The 22,180-nt window shown below is 35.5% G+C and overlaps 2 protein-coding genes across 2 annotated transcripts in view; one reads left to right on the forward strand and one right to left on the reverse strand.

The window, feature by feature from the left end:
* The window catches only part of NetA (Netrin-A), a 310,841-nt gene extending 306,396 nt beyond the window's left edge, over positions 1-4,445 (reverse strand). The window contains exon 1 of the mRNA XM_081975751.1: positions 3,136-4,445. Within this exon, the coding sequence (XP_081831877.1) occupies positions 3,136-4,336 (1,201 nt within the window). The 5' untranslated portion in view covers positions 4,337-4,445. The remainder of the gene's footprint in view (positions 1-3,135) is intronic.
* Positions 4,446-5,135: 690 nt separating this feature from the next.
* Positions 5,136-7,239, forward strand: LOC145726340 (uncharacterized). Its single transcript, XM_081975390.1, has 2 exons — positions 5,136-6,440; positions 6,551-7,239. Exons 1-2 carry the CDS (start codon positions 6,000-6,002, stop codon positions 7,037-7,039), a joined length of 930 nt encoding a protein of 309 aa, XP_081831516.1. The 5' UTR covers positions 5,136-5,999; the 3' UTR covers positions 7,040-7,239.
* The last annotated feature ends 14,941 nt before the right edge of the window (positions 7,240-22,180 follow it).

Consider the following 22,180-nt stretch of genomic DNA (forward strand, 5'->3'; position numbering starts at 1 on the left):
TTTTTATTTTTCACATGTGAATTAATGCTTGTTTTTTACTACAATTAAATCAAGAAATTTGACTGATTTTAATTCGTCAGAAATCATAATCAAAGAGACATTTGGATTCTTTTGATCCGGTTTTCATAAATATTCACTTGAGACACCCAGTATATAAACACTGTATAGGTGAACAAATTTGACGGTGAACAAACCGAACCAGTTTGGGTGCAAAAACGAAAAACCTGTCGCTGATTGGGCAGACGATTGCGAGAAAGCTTCGATTTATCGACGGTCCATAAAACGGAGGAAAGAATAAACGGTCATTAATAAAAATTCAGCATTAAAATTCATGACGTTCTCGAATTGGGTACCGAAGAGGTGCTGCTAATTTATTTCAATAAAATAAATGTCACGGAAAAAGTTAAATGCCACTTTGCGTGCCAGATTTAATCGCTCCAGACGAAATATCAGTCTGGTTGGATGAAACATTTTTCTTTAGCCCAAGAACGGTGTATAAGCCAATGAAAAGGGCGAGCGGTTTGATTGAAAATGAAGCGGAAAAGCACGTACCCTTCTGACAAACTGGGTCTCAGACTGATGAAAACAACTTTATGTGCTCGGAATTGCTTAAAAGAATTTTCGGTCCCCGTTTTTTGCTTCCTTTACTATATTATGTTTCATGGGTTTTTCCTGTAATTTTCATATTTGGAACCTTAAATTATACTATGGTAGACGACTCTTGGTTCTTGCTCTTGAGTTGGAATCGTTCATATCATAATTTTACTCTCTACAACTCTGGTTGGGACGACAAACTGTCGATAATCATTGGTTCTAAAACAGTACTTTGTAGCTGGTTGGAACAGCTTTTCAAAAATGCGCATGTCTGTCAGTAATGTTGTTACGTTTAAATTGTAAAGCCCTTTTGGCCCAACAAGTTGTTGTATTTGTTTGTGAGATTTTGTGGCACGAGACGGAGTCTTCTGGCTGTCTTTTACCCTCTCCTTTAGTATCGGATGGCGAACCTAATCTATACCAAATTGGTTCAGTGACGAATGAAAGACGCTTGTTTTTAATAATGGGCGTAAATTTACCGATAAGGTAAAGTAAAATTGAGTCTGACAGGAAAATTTACCAATTTTACTAGTAAATTCCAATTTCACCAATAAATATATGGATCTACTTAATTGAAACATATCATTTAATTTGAAGCACATAAATCTGAATCACTACACTTTTCATGCACCCCCTGTATAGTACAGACACTGACTGACTATGAAACTTACAGGGATGAGTTCAGCCGTTCTTTACAAATATTTTTTCTCTCTTACAAATGTTCCGTAACTTTTACCGTTTTCGAGTTATTTAGCAAAAACTGGTTTGATGTAACAAATTTTCAAATTAGTTGCAATTGTGGTTTGAAATTGAAACACCCTGTAATTCAGTTATTTTTGGGAGTTCGGGGTGGTTCAACCACTTAAAAGAACCGTTTAGAGCTCTTCTTTCCAGTGGTGTAAAGTAAAAAACTCTGTCCCAAAAATTGCGTACAGGGTGACAACAATAGTGAACCACCACAACTTTCTTGCACACCCTGTATACTGGAAGCAAAAACGGTCCTGCAAACTTACAGTGTTAGGTTAAGGAGTTGATTAGGAACATTTTTGGTTTCTTGCAATATTTTCGTAACTTTCACCGTTTTCGAGATATTTAGCAAAAACTGGTTTGATGCAACAAATTTTCAAATCAGTTCAAATTGTGGTTTGAAGTTTGAGCACCCTGTAAGTCGGTTATTTTTGAGAATTTAGGGAGGTTGAACCACTTAAATTAACCGTCTTGAGCTCCTTTTTCCAACGGTGTTGAGCAAAAAATTCCATCTGAAAAAATACGTACAGGGTGACCAAAAACAGTCAGTCACCTTACTTTTCTTAAACACCCTGTATACTGGAAGCTAAAACGGTCTCGTAAACTTACGGTGCTGAGTTAAGGAGTTGATTGGGAACATTTTTGGTTTCTTGCAAATTTTTCGCAACTTTTACTGTTTTCGAGTTTTTTAGGAAAAACTAGTTAGTGGTGCAACAAATATTTAAATCAGTTAAAATTGTGGTCTGAAATTTGAATACGGTTTAAAGGACAGTGAGGGACAAAATCTCCTGTAAAATCCACTTGGAGTGAGAAAATGACTGTTTTAAATACATTTTCGGAATCCTCTTTAAATTCCCTATCCAACAACATGAAAAGCACTACAAAATTTGGTACATTTAGGAAGAAAAGCACTATCAAAGCTTGAACTGGCAGAAATGCAGTTTGAAAGCACAGTCAGGGATAAAATAGCTTGTAAAATCTACTTGGAGTGGGAAAATTACTGTTTTAAACACATTTTTGGAATCCTCTTTAAATTTCCTATCCGAGAACATACTAAAACACTACAAAATTTGGTACAGTCAGTGAGAAAAACGTTGTAAAAATTTGCCAGAAACACAGTATTTGTAATTTACTGGAAATTTACCAGTCAAGATTTCCTGGTACAGTAAAATATTTACTTTACCAGTAAAAATAAATAATTATAAAATATGATAAAATTTATAATAAAACATTTAGTTTAGTTTTGTTATCAAAGTTTTTTTATGTCACCCTGTATAATGCGGTTTAAGATTTTTTTACTTAAATTGCGTAGTGTTAAGTGTAGCCTAGAATTTTAAACACAAGAAAAATAACTATATTTTTGAAATTTTGCAATACATTTTGCAAATGGTCTTTAATCGCCAAAATGGCAAAAACTTCTAGAAATATTGACCACAAGAACTTTTGAGTAAGATTAGTTTGAAACCAAAAAGAAATTTGCGAAAAATTAGACTGAATTTTTGATTTTTGCCCTCATCAGTGGCAACTTTCAATTGAAGTCAATTTTTTGTTTATTGAAGTCAAGAAAATACCTTTTAATTGTGAAAGGAATTATTAAAATCGAATCAATTTGAAGAAACAGCCGCTGTCCCAGTCTTTTTCGCAGTTTAGTTGAAATGTTCTTCAATAAGTTGTTCTTGGAGTTTTTTTTTTGGTGAATTTAATGATTATAGCGATTTTTATACTTAATTTATTCAGATACGCATCTCCTCACATAATTAAGGAGAGAACCTTGTAAAAGAAGAACAAACATACCTTTGCATTCATTAGCGTCCCTCGCTGTGGCCCTACCCCATGGCCGATCGAAATGAAACGGTTTACATCTCTCGCAATCCCTCCCGGCTGTATTATGTTTACATTCACAGGCTAATTGTCCATCGCGACCGGTCACGCAACGACTTGCATGACCATTGCACTTACAACGTCCTCCGACAGCAAAATCCGCCACCGCGTATTGATGGGTCACTTGATGGTACCCGTGTAACCCGTTCGAAACCATCTCACCCTTATTAACCGACGAAGGTGTCGGTTCCACGTCCAGAGCCTGCATTTCGTTCACCAGCTGCACCGAAGGTTCCCTAGTCAAGTTCTCTTCCTCGAAGAGTTGTTTGTTGTAGGTGTTTTCGTCTACCAACAGATTCAGATCGTCCCCCACGTCTTCTACAGGCATATGCAGTCTGTTGAACACCACCTTAATATCGGTGGCAGTCACCCAATCTTGTAGCACTGGAGAATTATCGAAATCTAGAGCGCTAGGGCGACCCTCCAAAGTGCTGAAGGCGATCCTGGAGGTTTGCCCAAATCCAGATGAGTCTCCTCCAGTGTACCGATGAGCGTCCGTACATCTAGCCTCTTGCTCATTAGCTTTAGTGATGGTAGCTCTATTAGGTCTCCCATACACCCTTCTGCATTGACTGGAGTAAAACTGGAAAGGTTGCCAGGTTTTACCATAATCCATACTCTTATAAATGGCGATAGAGTCAGGTTTAGGGGTGTTAGGACAGAACTGCAGACTAACATACGTCAATTCGTATTTTTTTCCCAGACTCAAAGTCAGCGTGACATTATCAGGGGGTGCGTTAATTGAGGTCACCGGAGGAAGAGGTTCGCTTCTCCAGCAAGTGACGTTGTTGGGGTTGTTCAAATCGGTCAAGTGTGCTACAGGAAATCTGGTGCGGGGCTGTTGATCGTCGCACACGTGACATTGCGGGGTCGCACCCGGTTCGGGGGCTTCGCAATAGTGAACGGGGGCGTGCATTCCGCAAGTGGACGATGCCTTGACCTGAACCCCAAAAGCGGCATTGACAAAGTCCGGGATGCACCGTCGTGGACGATCTTCATCGTAGCACGGATCCCTCGGGGTCTGTTGACCCTCGAACATTTTCAGGAAGTTTTCGTTAACGCACCCCACCGTAGCAAAAGCCAAAAACAGCAAAACTGTCAATTTTAAGATCATTTTTTTTGGTGAAAACCTAAAACTGCATAACAAAGTAGAGACGAAAGCTCGATCGGGAGCTTTTAAACACACGAAACCGATATGAGAGCGGCACGACCTCTATGTGCAATGCGCACCGTAAGACTGGCGAAGCGCTGTCTGAGCGAACCCGAGAGCGCCGCCCCTGAAGGGGGCGCACACACAACATCCAGTTTCTACACAAGTGCCGTATAAGATGACTCGGTAATTGATGATTGAGTCAATTAGGACGAATTAGCGATGTCGACCGATATTAACGTTAAGAACCCATATCTCTCTCATTGACTGGCACCGGAGAAACTTCCCCTTGATTAAACACCCAACTTCTTAAATTAACACTCCAATGAAGATTGGAACTTTACTCATAGGTTATATCCCGAGACTTTCAAGTTTTATCGGGTAAACTGTGTATAGGTGATTTTTTGCAAAATTTTGCTTGGAAAATGATTTTGAGACTAAATAATTCGACGATTTTCCAAAGAATTATTTAGTCGAAACCATTTGCCTAAAAGAAAAATTTTGCAAAAAACCTACCAATGCACATTTTACGTGATTATTTTCTTCCTATCAATTTTGACCAATCGCTATCAAGAATTAGTATAACAAATGTAAATTTTAAATGGAAAAATCACTGGTCAACAACTGTCAACTTAGCTGTCAGCAGTTTTTCCGGAAAAAAAAATCGAAAAAATTGCACACTCCTCACAACAACATAATAGTATATTATAAACCTAGGGACTAAAGTGGTTCTTTTAATCCCGCGGCGAAAGGTTTTTTCACTAAGGGATTAAAAGACACTTTAGTCACGAGGTTTATATACTATTTTATGCACTTTAGAATGCGAGAAACTAAAAATAATAGTTATTTACATTACTAGTGGGGTATGAGCATTTTTATAGTCACGAGTGGGAGTGTTGCCAAGACGAGGTCGTAGACCGAGTTGTGGTGATCACACGAGTACGTTAATTTGCCATACCCCACGGGTGATGTACAACATTTTATCTACGACCATCAGAAGCAGCGTAAAGTAAGAAAAAAATTCATATTTTGTGCAATGTGAACTATTTAGGAACGTCTCGTATATGCTTGCTACGGGTAGTTATTTGTTACCCTTAAATCTTGTCATCTACGCTGTACTGTTTTGGTGTTGTTGCTATGGTGGCTATTTGTTTCCACATATCACTTAAGCGACAATTTAACAGTGTCAGTCACAAATTTTTAAAAGTGCATTTCGTTATGAACATGTCTGAAGAACTTCCGTCAGATATTGAAGAAGCTGCCGCAAACGTGGTATCTGGCTTGTTGCCTGCCAAGTCAAAGGAGAAATATGAAAAAATGTATCAAAGTTATGTTTAAATTCAATAAACAATTACAGCAGAAATTTTCATTTAAAGTTGTTTTATCGCACTAGTGCGATAAAATCGATTATTATCGCACTAGTGCGGTTAAATCGCTCATTACGTAACTCAAAATGAGCTATGTAATGAATGATTACCATGCTAGGAGTAGATAAAAAAAATTACAAAACTAACAGTGGTTACAACGGTACTCTCGTATTACTGATAGTTGTTATTGATTGTTGTTTGCATGGTGGATTCACTTAAAATTTATTGTGCCCTGGAAGTGTTGCTATGGCACAAAACAAATGTCAATCAGTTGTTATCAAACGGTGAGTCCAGAAAAATCGTATTTTTTGAAAATGAACATTGAAGAGGCCGCCCAAGAGGCCATCGCTAGACTTCTTCCAGAAAAATCTCGCGAGGCTTACAAAAAACAGTTTCTTGTTTACCAAAAATGGTGCGTTGAACAGAATGCAGAGAATTTTACGGATGAAAAGGTGCTCCTGGCTTACTTCCTGCAGAAGTCTAAGAAGCTCAAGGCATCTTCTCTATGGAGCCAATATTCCATGATCAACGCCACGATAATATCTGAAGCAAACGTCGACATCAGCAAATACAGTAAACTCCAGGCATTTCTAAAGAGACAGAATGACCATTATAAGCCGAAGAAGTCCAAGACATTGGATTTCGACCATATAAGAGATTGTCTTCAAAATGCTCCAGATGAACAATATCTAGCCCAAAAGGTAAGATTATTTTCTTTACTTTGAATATTTTCCTGATAGTACTACTAAAAATAACACCACTGATTATTTTTGTCTACAAAATGTACTGACAGGAGACAATTTTATTGCAGGTGGTGCTGATTATGGGAGTCGCTGGAGCATGTCGAGGAAAGGAGCTCTGCCAGCTAGACTGCAACGATGTCTCGGATCATAAAAGCTTTTTTCTGGTAAATCTACGGGGTACAAAATCAGAAAAGGATCGCTTGTTTGTGATAAAAACGTCTGGCGAAAACTCTACGAATGTAGTGGAATTAGTGAGAAAGTATATTGGTCTAAGGCCACCTACAAAGCATACACGATTTTTTGTGTCTTACAAAAATGGGAAGCCCATAGGAAAAAATACATTTGGACAGCTACCAAGGAGAATTGCTGGGCATTGTTTTCGCAGATCATCAGCTTCTTTACTTGCCGACTCTGGATCAACCATAGATGTGTTGAAAAGACATGGTGGCTGGAAAAGCAGTTCTGTTGCTGAAGGTTATGTTGAAAATTCATTGTATCAAAAGAAGAATGTTGCCGATCAAATATTCACCAATGTCTTCTCCGATGTTGATATATAGAAAGATCAATTTCAGAAAATGAGACAATGGCAACGGCGACTGCTACGTATGTGCAGAATATGTTTACTACTAAAAATGTTGCTTCCAATTGTCCACCCTTCGTTAGCCTTGCAAACTGCACCAAAGTCAATATAAATGTAAATATATATAATAATAAGAACTAGATTTAAGTTATGTTTATGTTAATTATACTTTTTCGTCCTTACACTTTAACAAATAAATAAAAATTTCAATAAAATCATTGTTTAATTTGGAAGAATTTACTTTAAATCCCCCAGGGATTAAAAGTGTCTCCTCATTTTCTCAATAATATTTAAATGATGGTCGGGATTTAGCTGCAAATATGGTTTTATAGAATTTGCATTAGAGTGACCCGTTATCTTTATTAATTCTTGTTCTTCAACACCGTGGAAAGAAAGATTGCTTACTACAGTTGCTCGATTAGAGTGATTTGATATTTTTATTCTTTTTGTGTCTAAACCAACTTATTTGGCTGCATTTTTTGTCCATTTTGAAATTTCATTTCCTAAAGGACTATTTTTGTACCATGGTTTGTTGCTGTTCTTGGTCCAAAATCGGATGCAACTTAGAAATAATCTATTTGTAGTTATGGCGCTTGTTCTCTTAGCGATTAGTTAGTTAGTTCGGCCAATTTTTTAGCTCCACCTTGATTTGCTTTCGACAAAACTGGATTGTATTCAATTCTTCCTAAGAGCCAAAAAATACTTTACAGTAAGCTTAGTATTGTATTGATTTAAATTCTTTACCTGTTGCAATGCCTTTGTTGTCCAATTCAGTTTGAAAATAGTCAACTAAGCAATTAACAGCTTCTCCGCCGCGCCATTCCAGTTCTACAGCAGCAATTTGATAGAACTTCTTTTGTAAAAGCTTTAGAACTTTGCTTTTTTTTAGTAGGAATTTTCGCTTTGTATCTCGAGCATTTCTTGCTTGTCGAAACATTACGTCTTTAAAGGGATCAAATACTATGTTATAATTGTCAAAATAAAGCTGTTGTAACTGCTTGGCCGTTATATTCCACATTGTTTTGATAACTCCTTCTTTATAATTTGTTCCATCAACTTTTTTCATATTAAACGCATAGTCTTGTAAGGTTTTCAACTGAAGTTGTTTCATTTAAAACATACCCTTTTTCTTCATAAAAGGCACTAAACTGATTCCAAATGGATATATGTGTCCTCTTTGTAGTCCTGGGAGTACAGTTTTCAATTTCTTGATCAATTTCCACAATATTAGAATTTCCAAAGCGTGACATTTTAAATCGCGGAATTTTTCACAAACTGTTTTGAATGTTTGTATTACAAACAGCTCACTATAGATTTTCGTTCAGCCATGTATATTTTTGTTTACATTTCAAATTGACAATCATACGTCAAAATATTTTAATTTATGTAATTATTTAATGAAAACTACCTTACAATGATTTATTAATTGTTAATATTGAAGAAGATAACTTAAATTTTATTAGTGTCTAAATCCCGTTTCGTTTAATATCAAATTTTCTTCAAAAAACGTATTCGAAAAAGGTAGGTGGTGTTTAATCACTGTTAAATTTTAGCAGCCAGGGATTTAATCAGTATAAACTAGAAAGGTTCTCGGAATTTGATTGGCTGCTGGTACAATGGAGGAAATAATCATATTTAGTTAATCAACTTGAACTTTGCAATGATTTATTAGTACAAAATGGTGAAGGTTTATGTGCGCTATCACATGCACAATCAAAAAGTAAAAATCTATTTTTGATTTCAAGTCAAAAGTCAAGAAGTCAGTATACACTTTTGTTTATGTTATTGCTCAATGCTCAACAATTTAGTTGCTCGGACTTTGATCTTGATGTGCTGTGTATGGTCGGTACTCTTCTGTGGGATGGAAGGTTGGACCCTTAAAGTCAACAACATTAATAAATTGGAAGCATTCTAGATGTGGGTATATACCGCAGAATGCTCAAGATACCGTGGACTGCAAGAATGACAAACGTACAGAAGTACCTACTGTCCAGCATCAACAAAGAACGTGAATTGTTAACTACCATCAAAAAGAGGAACGTCATGAGGAACGAAAAGTATGAGTATTTACAGTTGTTGATCGAGGGTAAGATAGAAGGCCGTAGAGGAATGTGAAGGAAGAAATTGTTATGGTTACGGAACATAAGACAGTGGACAGGGAGTGAATGACATACAGCACCGCCCTCTGTACAAGAAAGCCAAGAAGGTGCATGCCAAAAATTCCAATATGGCCGAAATAGTGGTTGACAGTTTGCATTTGTTTGTATTGTGCAAATTGAGTTTTTCCATGATTAAATTAATTTTTAAGGTTTAAAGTCAAGACTTGGGATTACTTACCAAAGTAATTTTTGTTTGCTATTATATATTGTTGTTTATATGTTTATTGTTCTAGTGAAAGTGTAGTTTGTGTTCATTTTATTGTGTTATTGTTCCTTCATTGTTCTATAATTTGTTGTTGGTTTTTTAACTTAAATTCTATTGCCTCTACAATATGCCGTCCACTTGTTTGCCAAATTGTAAAAGCAATTTGGTGAAAGGCCCAAAAGTGTCAGTCTTTTACTTTCCAAAAGACCCTGCTCGAACCCAACACTGGTTGAAAGCTTTGAACTGGAATGATTTTACTCCAACACAATACTCAGTAGTAAGTACAATATGCTTTCTCATTCAGTAAACTTATTGCCTCTTACATACATTGGTATGTAAGAGGCAATAAGGTATGTGAGTTACATTTTGAGGCCGCCTGCATTTTGAGAGCAACAAAGGTTTACTCTGAAGAAACAGGACAGCTTTTAGAAGTTCCATTGGCACATTTACATTTTAAAAGAAAGGTCTTGGTAATAATATAAAACCCATTTACCAGTTTTGCTTACCTAGCTTCAAGGATTTCCAAATTTTCTTTGATTGAGCAGTTTTCACATTAGTTTTTTGTACTTTCCAGGACAAAGGGTTCTAACCAAACTTGCTTTGGCTGGACTTTATTGGGTATAAAAAGCCATATCTATACATATCTGGATCAAGAATGAAGCGTTCTTTGATTTTTCACTCACAACTGCTAATCAACTACACGAAAAAATCATCTGCATAGGTTTGTGTACAAAACAAAAACCGCTAACGCCGCAATAAAAAGTGACATTCTAGGCTTTCTTGTACAGAGGGCGGTGCATACAGACCCTAATTCATACCGCAAGGGATAGAGAGGAGATGGAAAATGTGATCGCAAACATCCATTACTGGATAGCATCCAAAGAAGAAGAAGCCAAAAATGGTGGACAGAAGATTCTGAAATTTGAATTTTCCACAAAACATAAATCTTACTAAAATGATAAAATGTAGCTATCTTTCTAGATACAGTTAGTTTTAAAATAGTTTCAGGACTCCTCTGATTATGCCATTATCTTTACTTTCTGAAAATTCAGCAAAATTAGTAGTCTGTGCTTGTAAATACGTTACTTATTAGTCTTCTTTCGCAAGTTCCAACAGATGTTCTGTTCTATATGTCCTCCCTTCTGGACAGCACATTCCCGGTATAAATGCTAGCGTGGCATTTCTACTATATAAGCTATACAAGGTGGTCAAAAGAGAATTTCAAGGGCTACAAATTGGTATATTGAACCACTCTGTAACTGTCAAAATAACAGAGTTATGGGCTGTCAAAGTGAAAACTGTCAAATTCAAACTTTACAGCAAACAACTCAGTTTTAATAGTAAATGACTCAGTTATTCGGCATTTTAGGAAAAAACACTATACAGGAGGGTCAAAAGAGAATTTCAAGGGCTAGAAATTGGTATATTGAACCACTCTGTAACTGTCAAAATAACAGAGTTATGGGCTGTCAAAGTGAAAACTGTCAAATTCAAACTTTACAGCAAACAACTCAGTTTTAATAGTAAATGACTCAGTTATTCGGCATTTTAGGAAAAAACACTATACAGGAGGGTCAAAAGAGAATTTCAAGGGCTAGAAATTGGTATATTGAACCACTCTGTAACTGTCAAAATAACAGAGTTATGGGCTGTCAAAGTGAAAACTGTCAAATTCAAACTTTACAGCAAACAACTTAGTTTTAATAGTAAATGACTCAGTTATTCGGCATTTTAGGAAAAAACACTATACAGGAGGGTCAAAAGAAAATTTCAAGGGCTAGAAATTGGTATATTGAACCACCATGTAATTGTCAAAATAACTGAGTTATTGACAATACAATAGAGTAGTTTACAGGGTGATTCATTGAATTTTTAACATCCTCGTAACTTGTTTAATTTTCATTTTATCAAAAAATAATCATATATAAATCTTGTACATATTTGCGTCTACTTTATTCCTAGATAATCCATCAGTATACAAAGTGTCCCAAATTTGAGCAACAAACCAAACTTATAATTTTTCAAACGGGATGACCAATTTTTTATTTGATTTTTGAAATCTACATCAAATTCTAGGCCTACTTGATGTAAAATGTTTGTATCAATTGTGTTTGCTCTAGCAGCTTCACTTTGACCACCTCCTTCGAAAGCAGAAATTCCCAATTTGAGCGAAATTTTGGTGCATTTTTCCAGAAAATCTTCCATAACTCGCTTATTTGCAACACCCTGCATAAAACCACCGTATAAAAAAAGACAGCTAATGAATGGGGCTAACACGTGACGGTGAGCGGACACGGCTAAGTTGCCCCGTTTAGCCGCTAGAGGGCGTCAAATTTGGCTCTCGTTTTTTTCAGTTTTTGCTCAATATCTCAAGAACGTTTCAAGTTAGAGGTCTGAAGTTTTTACCACAAAAGCAATCTCGATGGGATGCAACTTTTACCTTCTATACACTTTTTGGTACCATGCACTGTTTGACCTTGAAAATTTAAAAACTGGAATTGTCAAGAAATTTGAAGGGTACCTTTTCGTTTTTTTTTAGAATTTTTTTTTGTTTTTAAAATTAATCTCAACTGCCTAAATACCTTCAGGTTGATAGTACAAAAATGACGTAAGGTGTCATTTGTCAAAATGTCATTTTGCAATGGTGCCACGCCCTAAAAAGTGTAAAAATTGACATAATTTCAAGGTAATCTCCTAAACGGTGCCAGTTAGAGCAAAATAGACTTCAGATTTGTGTTCTTCAGGTTGAAGTTAGTTAAAAAAGTCACTTTGAGCAAAATCCAAAATGCTCGCCGTTAGTATAGTAGGCCCAAAAAATCCCTAATTTAACTATGTTTCCGTGCACTGTTTCAGAAAATCGTCCATAACTTGCTTATTTGAAAAACCCTGTATAAAACCACCGTATAACAATAGAAGATAATGAAAGGGGCTATCACGTGACGTTGAGCTGACACGGCCAACTTGCCCCGTTCAGTCGCTAGAGGGCGTCAAAGTTGGCTCTCGTTTTTTTCAGTTTTTGCTCAATATCTCAAGAACGTTTCAAGTTAGAGGTCTGAAGTTTTTACCACAAAAGCAATCTCGATGGGATGCAACTTTTACCTTCTATACACTTTTTGGTACCATGCACTGTTTGACCTTGAAAAATTAAAAACTGGAATTGTCAAGAAATTTGAAGGGTGACACCTTCGGGTTTTTTTTAGAATTTTTTTTATTTTTAAAATTAACCTCAACTGCCTAAATACCTTCAGGTTGATAGTACAAAAATGACGTAAGGTGTCATTTGTCAAAATGTCATTTTGCAATGGTGCCACGCCCTTATAAGTGTCAAAATTTACATAATTTCAAGGTCATTTCCGAAACAGTGCCAGTTAGAGCAAAATGAACATCAGATTTGTGTTCCCCAGGTTGAAATTAGTTAAAAAAGTCACTTTGAGCAAAATCCAAAATGATCGCCGTTAGTATAGTAGGCCCAAAAAATCCCTAATTTAACTAATTTCCGTGTATTGTTCCAGAAAATCGTCCATAACTCGCTTATTTGAAACACCCTGTATAAAACAACCGTATAACAAAAGAAATTTAATGAATGGGGCTATCACGTGACCTTGAGCGGACACGACTAAGTTGCTCCGTTTAGTCGTTAGAGGGCGTCAAAGTTGGCTCTCGTTTTTTTCAGTTTTTGCTCAATATCTCAAGAACGTTTCAAGTTAGAGGTCTGAAGTTTTTACCACAAAAGCGATCTCGATGGGATGCAACTTTTACCTTCTATACACTTTTTGGTACCATGCACTGTTTGACCTTGAAAATTTAAAAACTGGAATTGTCAAGAAATTTGAAGGGTGACACCTTTTCGTTTTTTTTTAGAATTTTTTTTTGTTTTTAAAATTAATCTCAACTGCCTAAATACCTTTAGGTTGATAGTACAAAAATGACGTAAGGTGTCATTTGTCAAAATGTCATTTTGAAATGGTGCCACGCCCTAAAAAGTGTAAAAATTGACATAATTTCAAGGTAATCTTCGAAACGGTGCCAGTTAGAGCAAAATTGACGTCAGAAATGTGTTACCCAGGTTCAAATTAGTCAAAAAAAGGAACTTTGAGCAAAATCCAAAATGGTCGCCGTTAGTAGGTATAGTAGGCTCAGAAAAATCCCTAGCTTAGATTAATTTTAGTGCACTTTTCCAGAAAATCGTCCATACCTCGCTTATTTGAAACACCCTGTATAAAACCACCGTATAACAAAAGAAAGCTAATGAAAGGAGATATCACGTGATCTTGAGCGGACACGGCTAAGTTGCCCCGTTTAGCCGCTAGAGGGCGTCAAAGTTGGCTCTCGTTTTTTTCAGTTTTTGCTCAATATCTCAGGAACGTTTCAAGTTAGAGGTCTGAAATTTTAACCACAAAAGCAATCTCGATGGGATGCAACTTTTACCTTCTATACACTTTTTGGTACCATGCACTGTTTGACCTTGAAAAATTAAAAACTGGAATTGTCAAGATATTTGAAGGGTGACACCTTCTAGTATTTTTTTAAGAAATTTTTTTATTTTTAAAATTAACCTCAACTGTCTAAATATTTTCAGCTTAATAGTACAAAAATGATGTAAAGTGTCATTTGTCAAAATGTCATTTTGCAATGGTACCACGCCCTAAAAAGTGTCAAAATTGACATAATTTCAAAGTCATCTCCGAAACGGTGCCAGTTAGAGCAAAATGAACGTGAGATTTGTGTTCCCCAGGTTCAAATTAGTTAAAAAATTACTTTGATTAAGGAAAATCCAAAATGGTCGCCGTTAGTATAGTAGACCCAAAAAATCCCTAATTTAGATTAAAATTCCGTGCACTTTTCCAGAAAATCTTCAATAACTCGCTTATTTGAAACACCCTGGATAAAACCACCGTATAACAAAAGAAAGCTAATGAATGGGGCTATCACGTGATGTTGAGCGGACACGGTCAACTTGCCCCGTTTAGTCGCTAGAGGGCGTCAAAGTTGGCTCTCGTTTTTTGAAGTTTTTGCTCAATATCTCAGGAACGTTTCATGTTAGAGGTTGTTAATTGTCAAGAAATTTGAAGGGACACCTTCTGTTTTTTTTTTTTTAATTTTTAAAATTAACCTCAATTACCTAAATATCTTCAAGTTAATAGTGCAAAAATGTAAAAAACAAATTATTTTTGAATTTTCAGATTTTCCAATTTTTCCGGAAATTTTCCATCTCTGCCTAGTAGTATGGACCATGCTGTACACAGTTTCGTTCAGGCAATGGTATTTGACTGTTAAACTACACCTGCACTACATAAACGGTAAATAAACAGCCGTAAGTAGGTAAATTTGTACGTTAGTCAAGCTGATTAGCCCTCAAGGCAATTCGACGACGGAAGCAAAAAGGCGGTAACAACATAAACCAAAATCCGTGTGTAATTAATCTTTCCGGGCTAAATCTATCCGATGCATTGTCGGCAAAACGTGACTATGAAATACTTACAACAGATTAGAGTAGGACCCACAAAAGAAAATAAACCCAGTGCATAACGGAGATACGGTTTTTGTCCCGTTCACCAAGTGCTAAAGCTTTAAAGCACCAATCTTAGAATGATTCAGATTTAAGTAACTTTTTTTTGTCCGTTAAGCTAAGTTAACTATAGTATGAGCACAAGGTTGCAGGAGCTAAAGGAAAATTCAAAAATCAAATTGCTTGCGAAATAAACGGCTTGAAAACTTGATTAGGTCTAATATCGTAGAAATATTGCTTTACCAGTACTGTAATAGTATACAGGGTGGTCCAGTTTTAAGTGTCAATAATTCACCATTCGATAGTCCATCAATTATGTCATTATTTTGAAAAATGCTTCCTAGGGAAGATACAGAACTCCAAATTTCAATTTAAAAAATCGACACCATGTACAAATTTGAATAGATTTTTACTGTTTTAAGTTTGTTATAAAAATTTTGACAGTTCAAACTAACTATCCTTTAAACACCCTGTAGTACAATTCCAAGCACGGTTAGCACAAAGAATACACTGCAGCAATTTCAATCGAATTTTTATACAGCAAAAAAGTAAAACAGCAAATTGCATGATAATAATTCCACCCTGTATATTTATTTAATTAGTTTATTACCAGTCTGGGGCAATTACCACAGCCTACCTGGGTTAAAGTATATTTTACTTTAAAATGGTTCTAAAGGAAATCTGGTCAACTGGGAGGGAGGTTTACAAGTTAATTTTTGACACTAAAAATAGTTAAAAAAGGGTTTTTGGACTAATTTTAACTGACGTTTAATTTTTTTTAACTAGAAATTTACACTTAATATTCTAAACTTGTTATTACTTGTAGGTATAGACATAAAATTATTTTTTTTAGACTGGAATCCATTTTTGAGTGTCTGAAATTGGATTTCAACCACTAAAAACAGTCGGGAAATCAAGACCAAGATTGTTGCGCATAAACTCATTTTTTACTACTAAAAATAGTCTAAAAGTTGACTTTTAAGTGTAGAAATCACTTTACTAAGACTAAAGAGAGTCCAAAAGTGTATTTTCACTTTAATTGGTGTACAGCTCAATTTCCTCGACTAAAACAAGTGTAGAATTCAAATAAACACTAGTAACAGTCCAAAGACTTTTATACTATTGTAGATAATCTTAAACTCGATTTTTCAGTCTTACAGCACTGAAATCAGTCCAAATTTCTTAGAAATGTGTGTAGAAATCAATGTAATAGTAAAGAAGCTTGAAATTACATTTTGATATGGCCTGATAAGTTAAAAACTTAGTCTTGAAACTGGATTTTTCACGCTGAAAACAGCCTTAAAGCCCTGAAAGCAGACTAGATTTTGAAGAAATGCTCAAATTTGTTGCATTGAGAAATCTAGAAGTCAATTTAATAGTGACAAAGGTTGAAGTGACATTTTAAAGCCTATGAAGAATGTGAAAACTGTTTTTTATGGCTGCTATGTCAAAAACTTGGTGACGTAAGCCTTGAAACTCTATTTTCCCAGCTGAAAGCAGTTTTAAAGCACTAAAAATAGTCCAAAGTTCTATAAAAATTAAAAGCAAAGTTAGAAAACTTGAAGTTACTCTTCAAGTGAATATTCATAAACCTAATGTCAATATCCTGTATTTAAGACTATTTTCAAGACTAAAATATTGAAATTTGTCTTCATATTATGAAAACTTACTTCAAATGCAAATTTTAAGCTTCTGATGTCACTTTATTAGTTCAGAGGCACTTTTTCGTGTCCAATTCAATTTTCAATGTTTAAATGTGTGAAATTGTTGTCAAAAATTTTAGAAAAAGTAGTTTTTCATGTCTACAAGTCAATTTGTATTCAAAGTTTTTTAATTTATCTGAACAGTATGACGATTGACTACAAAGACAGTTTTTAAGCCTCTCATCAATTTTCACAGTTTCAAAGTCTATTTTAAAGTCTTTCAGTTTATCTGGAAACTTCTTAAGTCAATTTTCACCGTTTTCAAGACAATTTTTAAGTTCGATTGGGTTGGTTTTGGATCTTTGAATGTAATCCGTAACTCCAACGGTCTCACAGTTTTGACAAAAAAAAAAAACGATTTTTTAAACTGAAATTTGAAAATTTGAATTGAATCAGAAAAATGACATAATGCATGTCAACTTATTTTTTATGGACTATCGAGGGGTGCATTATTGACATTTAAAACTGGACCACCCTGTATATTACGTAACTAGTGGTGTAAGAAGTATTTTACTCACGACGCCGGCGAGTGTGTAATCCCACGAGTACGTAAAATGCCCTAGTGTGACGTAGTCCAGGGTGATTGGTTACATTATCTCTTGACTTTTTCAAAAAATGTCAAATACGAAAGTTATAGTCCACGATTTGAAGTTTTTGCAGGATTTACTTTTTAATATACCGGGTGGATCAAAAAAGCTATACGACACAAAGTTATGTTTTCTTAAATTAATACCCCATCATGTTAATCTGATTTAATTGAAGAGATGTGCTAAATGTCCTCCCTTCTGGACAACACATTTCCGGTATAAATGCTTCAATCTTTCGGTAGCGTGACATTTCTACTATACAGGGTGGTCAAAAGACAATTTCAAGGGCTACAATATGGTATATTGAACCACCCTGTAACTGTCAAAATAACAGAGTTATGGGCTGTCAAAGTGAAAACTGTCAAATTCAAACTTTACAGCAAACAACTTAGGTTTAACAGTAAATAACTCAGTTATTCGACATTTTAGAAAAAAACCCTCTACAGGGGGGTCAAAAGAGAATTTCAAGGGCTACAAATTGGTATATTGAACCACCCTGTAATTGTCAAAATAACCGAGTTGTTGACAGTAAAATAGAGTAGTTTACAGGGTGATTCATTGAATTTTTAACATCCTCGTAACTTGTTTAGTTTTCATTTTATAAAAAAAGTCTACTTTATTCCTAGATAATCCATCAGTATACAGGGTGTCTCAAATTTGAGCAACAAACCAAACTTATAATTTTTCAAATGGGATGACCAACTTTTTATTTGATTTTTGGAATCTACGTCAAATTCTAGGCCTACTTGATGTAAAATGTTTGTATCGATATTCAATTGTTATTGCTCTAGCAGCTTCACTTTGACCATCCCCTTCTAAAGCAGAAATTCCCAATTTGAGCGAAATTTTGGTGCACTTTTCCAGAAAATCGTCCCAAATTCGCTTATTTGAAACACCCTGTATAAAACCACCGTATAACAAAAGAAAGCTAATGAATGGGGCTATCACGTGACGTTGGGCGGACACGGCCAAATTGCCCCGTTTAGTCGCTAGAGGGCGTCAAAGTTGGCTCTCGTTTTTTGAAGTTTTTGCTCAATATCTCAGGAAGGTTTCAGGTTAGAGGTCTGAAGCTTTGACCACAAAAGCAATCTCGATGGGATGCAACTTTTACCTTCTATACACTTTTTGGTACCATGCACTGTTTGATCTTGAAAAATTAAAAACTGGAATTGTCAAGAAATTTGAATTGACACCTTCTAGTTTTTTTTTAGAATTTTTTTTATTTTTAAATTTAACCTCAACTGTCTAAATATCTTCAGCTTGCAATGATGTAAAGTGTCATTTGTCAAAATGTCATTTTGCAATGGTACCACGCCCTAAAAAGTGTCAAAATTGACACAATTTCAAGGTCATCTCCGAAACGGTACCAGTTAGAGCAAAATGAACGTGAGATTTGTGTTCCCCAGGTTCAAATTAGTTAAAAAATTACTTTGATTAAGGAAAATCCAAAATGGTCGCCGTTGGTATAGTAGACCCAAAAAATCCCTAATTTAGATTAAAATTCCGTGCACTTTTCCAGAAAATCTTCAATAACTCGCTTATTTGAAACACCCTGGATAAAACCACCGTATAACAAAAGAAAGCTAATGAATGGGGCTATCACGTGACGTTGATAGGACACGGCCAACTTGCCCCGTTTAATCGCTAGAGGGCGTCAAAGTTAGCTTTCGTTTTTTGAAGTTTTTGCTCAATATCTCAGGAACGTTTCAGGTTAGAGATCTGGAGTTTTGATCACAAAATCAATCTCGATGGGATGCAACTTTTACCTTCTATACACTTTTTGGTACCATGCACTGTTTGACTTTGAAAAATGAAAAACTGGAATTGTCAAGAAATTTGAAGGCTGACCTAGTTTTTTTTTAGAAATTTTTTTATTTTTAAAATTAACCTCAACTGCCTAAATACCTTCAGGTTGATAGTACAAAAATGACGTAAGGTGTCATTTGTCAAAATGTCATTTTGCAATGGTGCCACGCCCTAAAAAGTGTAAAAATTGACATAATTTCAAGGTAATCTCCGAAACGGTGCCAGTTAGAGCAAAATTGACGTCAGATTTGTGTTCCCTAGGTTGAAGTTAGTCAAAAAAAGTAACTTTGGGCAAAATCCAAAATGGTCGCCGCTAGTATAGTAGGCTCAAAAAAATCCCTAACTTAGACTAGATTTCCGAGCACTTTTCCAGAAAATCGTCCATACCTCGCTTATTCGAAACACCCTGTATAAAGCCTAAGTTGCCCCGTTTAGCCGCTAAAGGACGTCAAATTTGACTCTAGTTTTTGCTCAATATCTCAGGAACATTTCAGGTTTTTGGGCTTAGGCAAGTGTTACATTACTGCTACTGCTATTATATCCAACATTTTATAGTTTACTTTGATTTTCCGTATAGCCATTTAAAAACAAAAAGGATTACACAACCGAAATACGTAAACTGATTGGAGTTTCCAATATAGAGAAAAGTAAGTTGACAAGCGAAATCCATCATTGGTGTTGCGTAAAATGCGAGAAAGGCATGATGATGGATTAAATAAGGGCCAAGACACCCTCCACATTCGCTCATCCGGCTCAATCAAATTATTTAAATTTGTACCCTGTTGTTGTATTCAATCGGGCTGCAAATCCGATGGGAAAACCTTGCGCAAAATTCGATCAGTTTCTCTCGTATCGAATATATGCTAAATATAGGTAATATTTCTTTTAGAAAGAATAATACGTTAAAAAATATATTACTCACGACCTCAGTGTAAGTTTTACGTAATAACTCTCTTTACGCACAGTTGTAAAAGCAAAAGGTGTAGAGCACTGCCCTAATCCTAGAGAAAAATGATTTCTAACTTTAAGGAATTTTAGGAGAATTCAGGAAAATGGTGAAGAAAAGGCGAATAAATGCACATCAAAAGCAATATAATTCAGGCAATGAAATTTGGAAATTATAAAATGGCAACTACACCATTTACACATGTAGTTTAGAAAATATCACTTGGATTTTAAAAATATAACTTGTAGGTATTTCATTATCGTAAATTTGGTTTTAGAAAACGTAAGTTGTAGTTCAGATTCGTTACTTGTATTTCAGAAAAGGTCACTTGTATTTTAGAACGCGTTATTTCAATTTCAGATTTTTTTGTGTTTCTATGTGGTTATTAGTTTATTGTTTTTTTTTAATATCACTTTAAGCAAAAAAACCCGCCCATCGGGAGTATTAATTTATATAAAATATACAGGGTGTCCCATAACTATATGACAATCTCTCGGGGGCATACAGGGGAGGTCAAAATAATACGATTTGTTCATATAATTAATTTTTTTTAAAGTCACTCCTAAGGGAAATATCGAGCCCCAAAGAACTGCCTTCCAATTAACGTTTTTGGCCGTAACTTTTGAAACACTTTGTATATTGTAATGATTATTGGGTTTAATGTTTTATCGAAAGAGACCTTCTACTTGAAATGAAAACCAGGTATCTCGTCTTCGAAAGGCTGGAACTAACTGGACCTAAGACACAATTTGCTTCAACTTTGACAGCTGTCATTATTTTCAGCTGGAAACGCCATTAATGGATACTCTTAACATTTTTATCGAAAAATTGTACTCTTCTTTTATTTCGATAAAATAAACGGTTTTCGAGATAAATCGATTTTTCATTGAACTGCTTAAATCACAATGTACTTTTTTTACTTATTTACTTTTTATTTATTAACTTTTTTTGCTCCACTTTAATTTTCCAAATTACAAATGACCATGTCTAAAAATCCAACTGCTCTTTTCTATACTACAAGTGACTAATCTGAAATACAAATTGCAATTTCGAAAATCAAAGTTATTATTCTAAAATTGAAAGTACCTTTTCTGAAATACAAGTGATATTTTTCAAATCCATCTAATGGTTTCTAAAATTCAACTGACGCTTTCTAAACTACATGTGTAAATGGTGAAGATATGTATTTCTTGGAGGAACCGCACTGTAAAAGTAGTCCTTATACAGCTCCATGGAGCCCAATTTGACAGTTCTGACGTTAAGGAACATTTTAAACTGGTGTTACGTCACGTAACAGCTGTCGGTAACTGTCAAAATCCATTCACCAGAGACTTCTTTGAAGAAATTGCATTATGAGTTGTGTTTGAAGCTCCATATAGAGCCAAATTCGACAGTGGGGACGTCCAAAAAACATTTTACATACTTTGCTTGCGTCACGTGATGCCTGTCATAACTGTCAAAACTTACTCACCAGTGACCTGAAAGTATAAAATGCCAAACAGATGTGTTTCTTTGAGGAATTGCACGTAAGTTGTGTTTGAAGCTCCATAGAGCCAAATTTGACAGTTCTGACGTCATTTAACGTCACAACTGTCCAAAGTGTTTCGCTCCCTAGAACTATAAATACAATGTGCAACGTGATTTATAGAGAACATGTTAAATTTAACGTCTTAGACTGTCATTTAACGTCACAACTGTCAAATTTAACTCCACATCGGTACGATGAACAATTTGCGGCCTGATTCCTCCAAGAGACACCACCAATTGACATTTTACAGTTTCGCGGCATTGTTCAATGTGTTTTGACAGCTGTCAGGTGACTGTAAAACTGTTATTAAACGTCATAGCCTGTTCAGTTGGTCCAAAAAAGCTTTTCGACGCTGCCAAAACGACTGAATCAAGAGACTTTGGCAACGTTGATTTGAATGTCATTTTCAACTTATTCAGCTCTCAAAAGCGTCTGAAACGCTGACATTTTTTTGACTCTCTGACCATGTGTCACGTGACAGCTGTCATAATTGTCAAAACCCACTCACCAGTGACCTGAAACTATAAAAGGCCAAATAGATGTGTTTCTTGGAGGAACCACACTATATGTCGTGTTTACAGCTCCATTGAACCAAATTTGACACTTCTGACGTTAAGGAACACTTTTATGCCTTTTTTACGTTACGTTTATACTGATCCTAATAAAGACAACTAT

This window comes from Ips typographus, linkage group LG3 (genome assembly GCF_016097725.1).
Source record: "Ips typographus isolate SLU linkage group LG3, UJ_Ityp_2.0, whole genome shotgun sequence".
In the NCBI taxonomy this organism is placed as follows: domain Eukaryota; kingdom Metazoa; phylum Arthropoda; class Insecta; order Coleoptera; family Curculionidae; genus Ips; species Ips typographus.

Coding starts and splice junctions, on each gene's coding strand:
- LOC145726340 (XM_081975390.1), top strand. CDS start 6,000: ATGTCAATCAGTTGTTATCAAACGGTGAGTCCAGAAAAATCGTATTTT. Junction 6,441..6,550: donor AACAATATCTAGCCCAAAAG/GTAAGATTATTT, acceptor ATTTTATTGCAG/GTGGTGCTGATTATGGGAGT.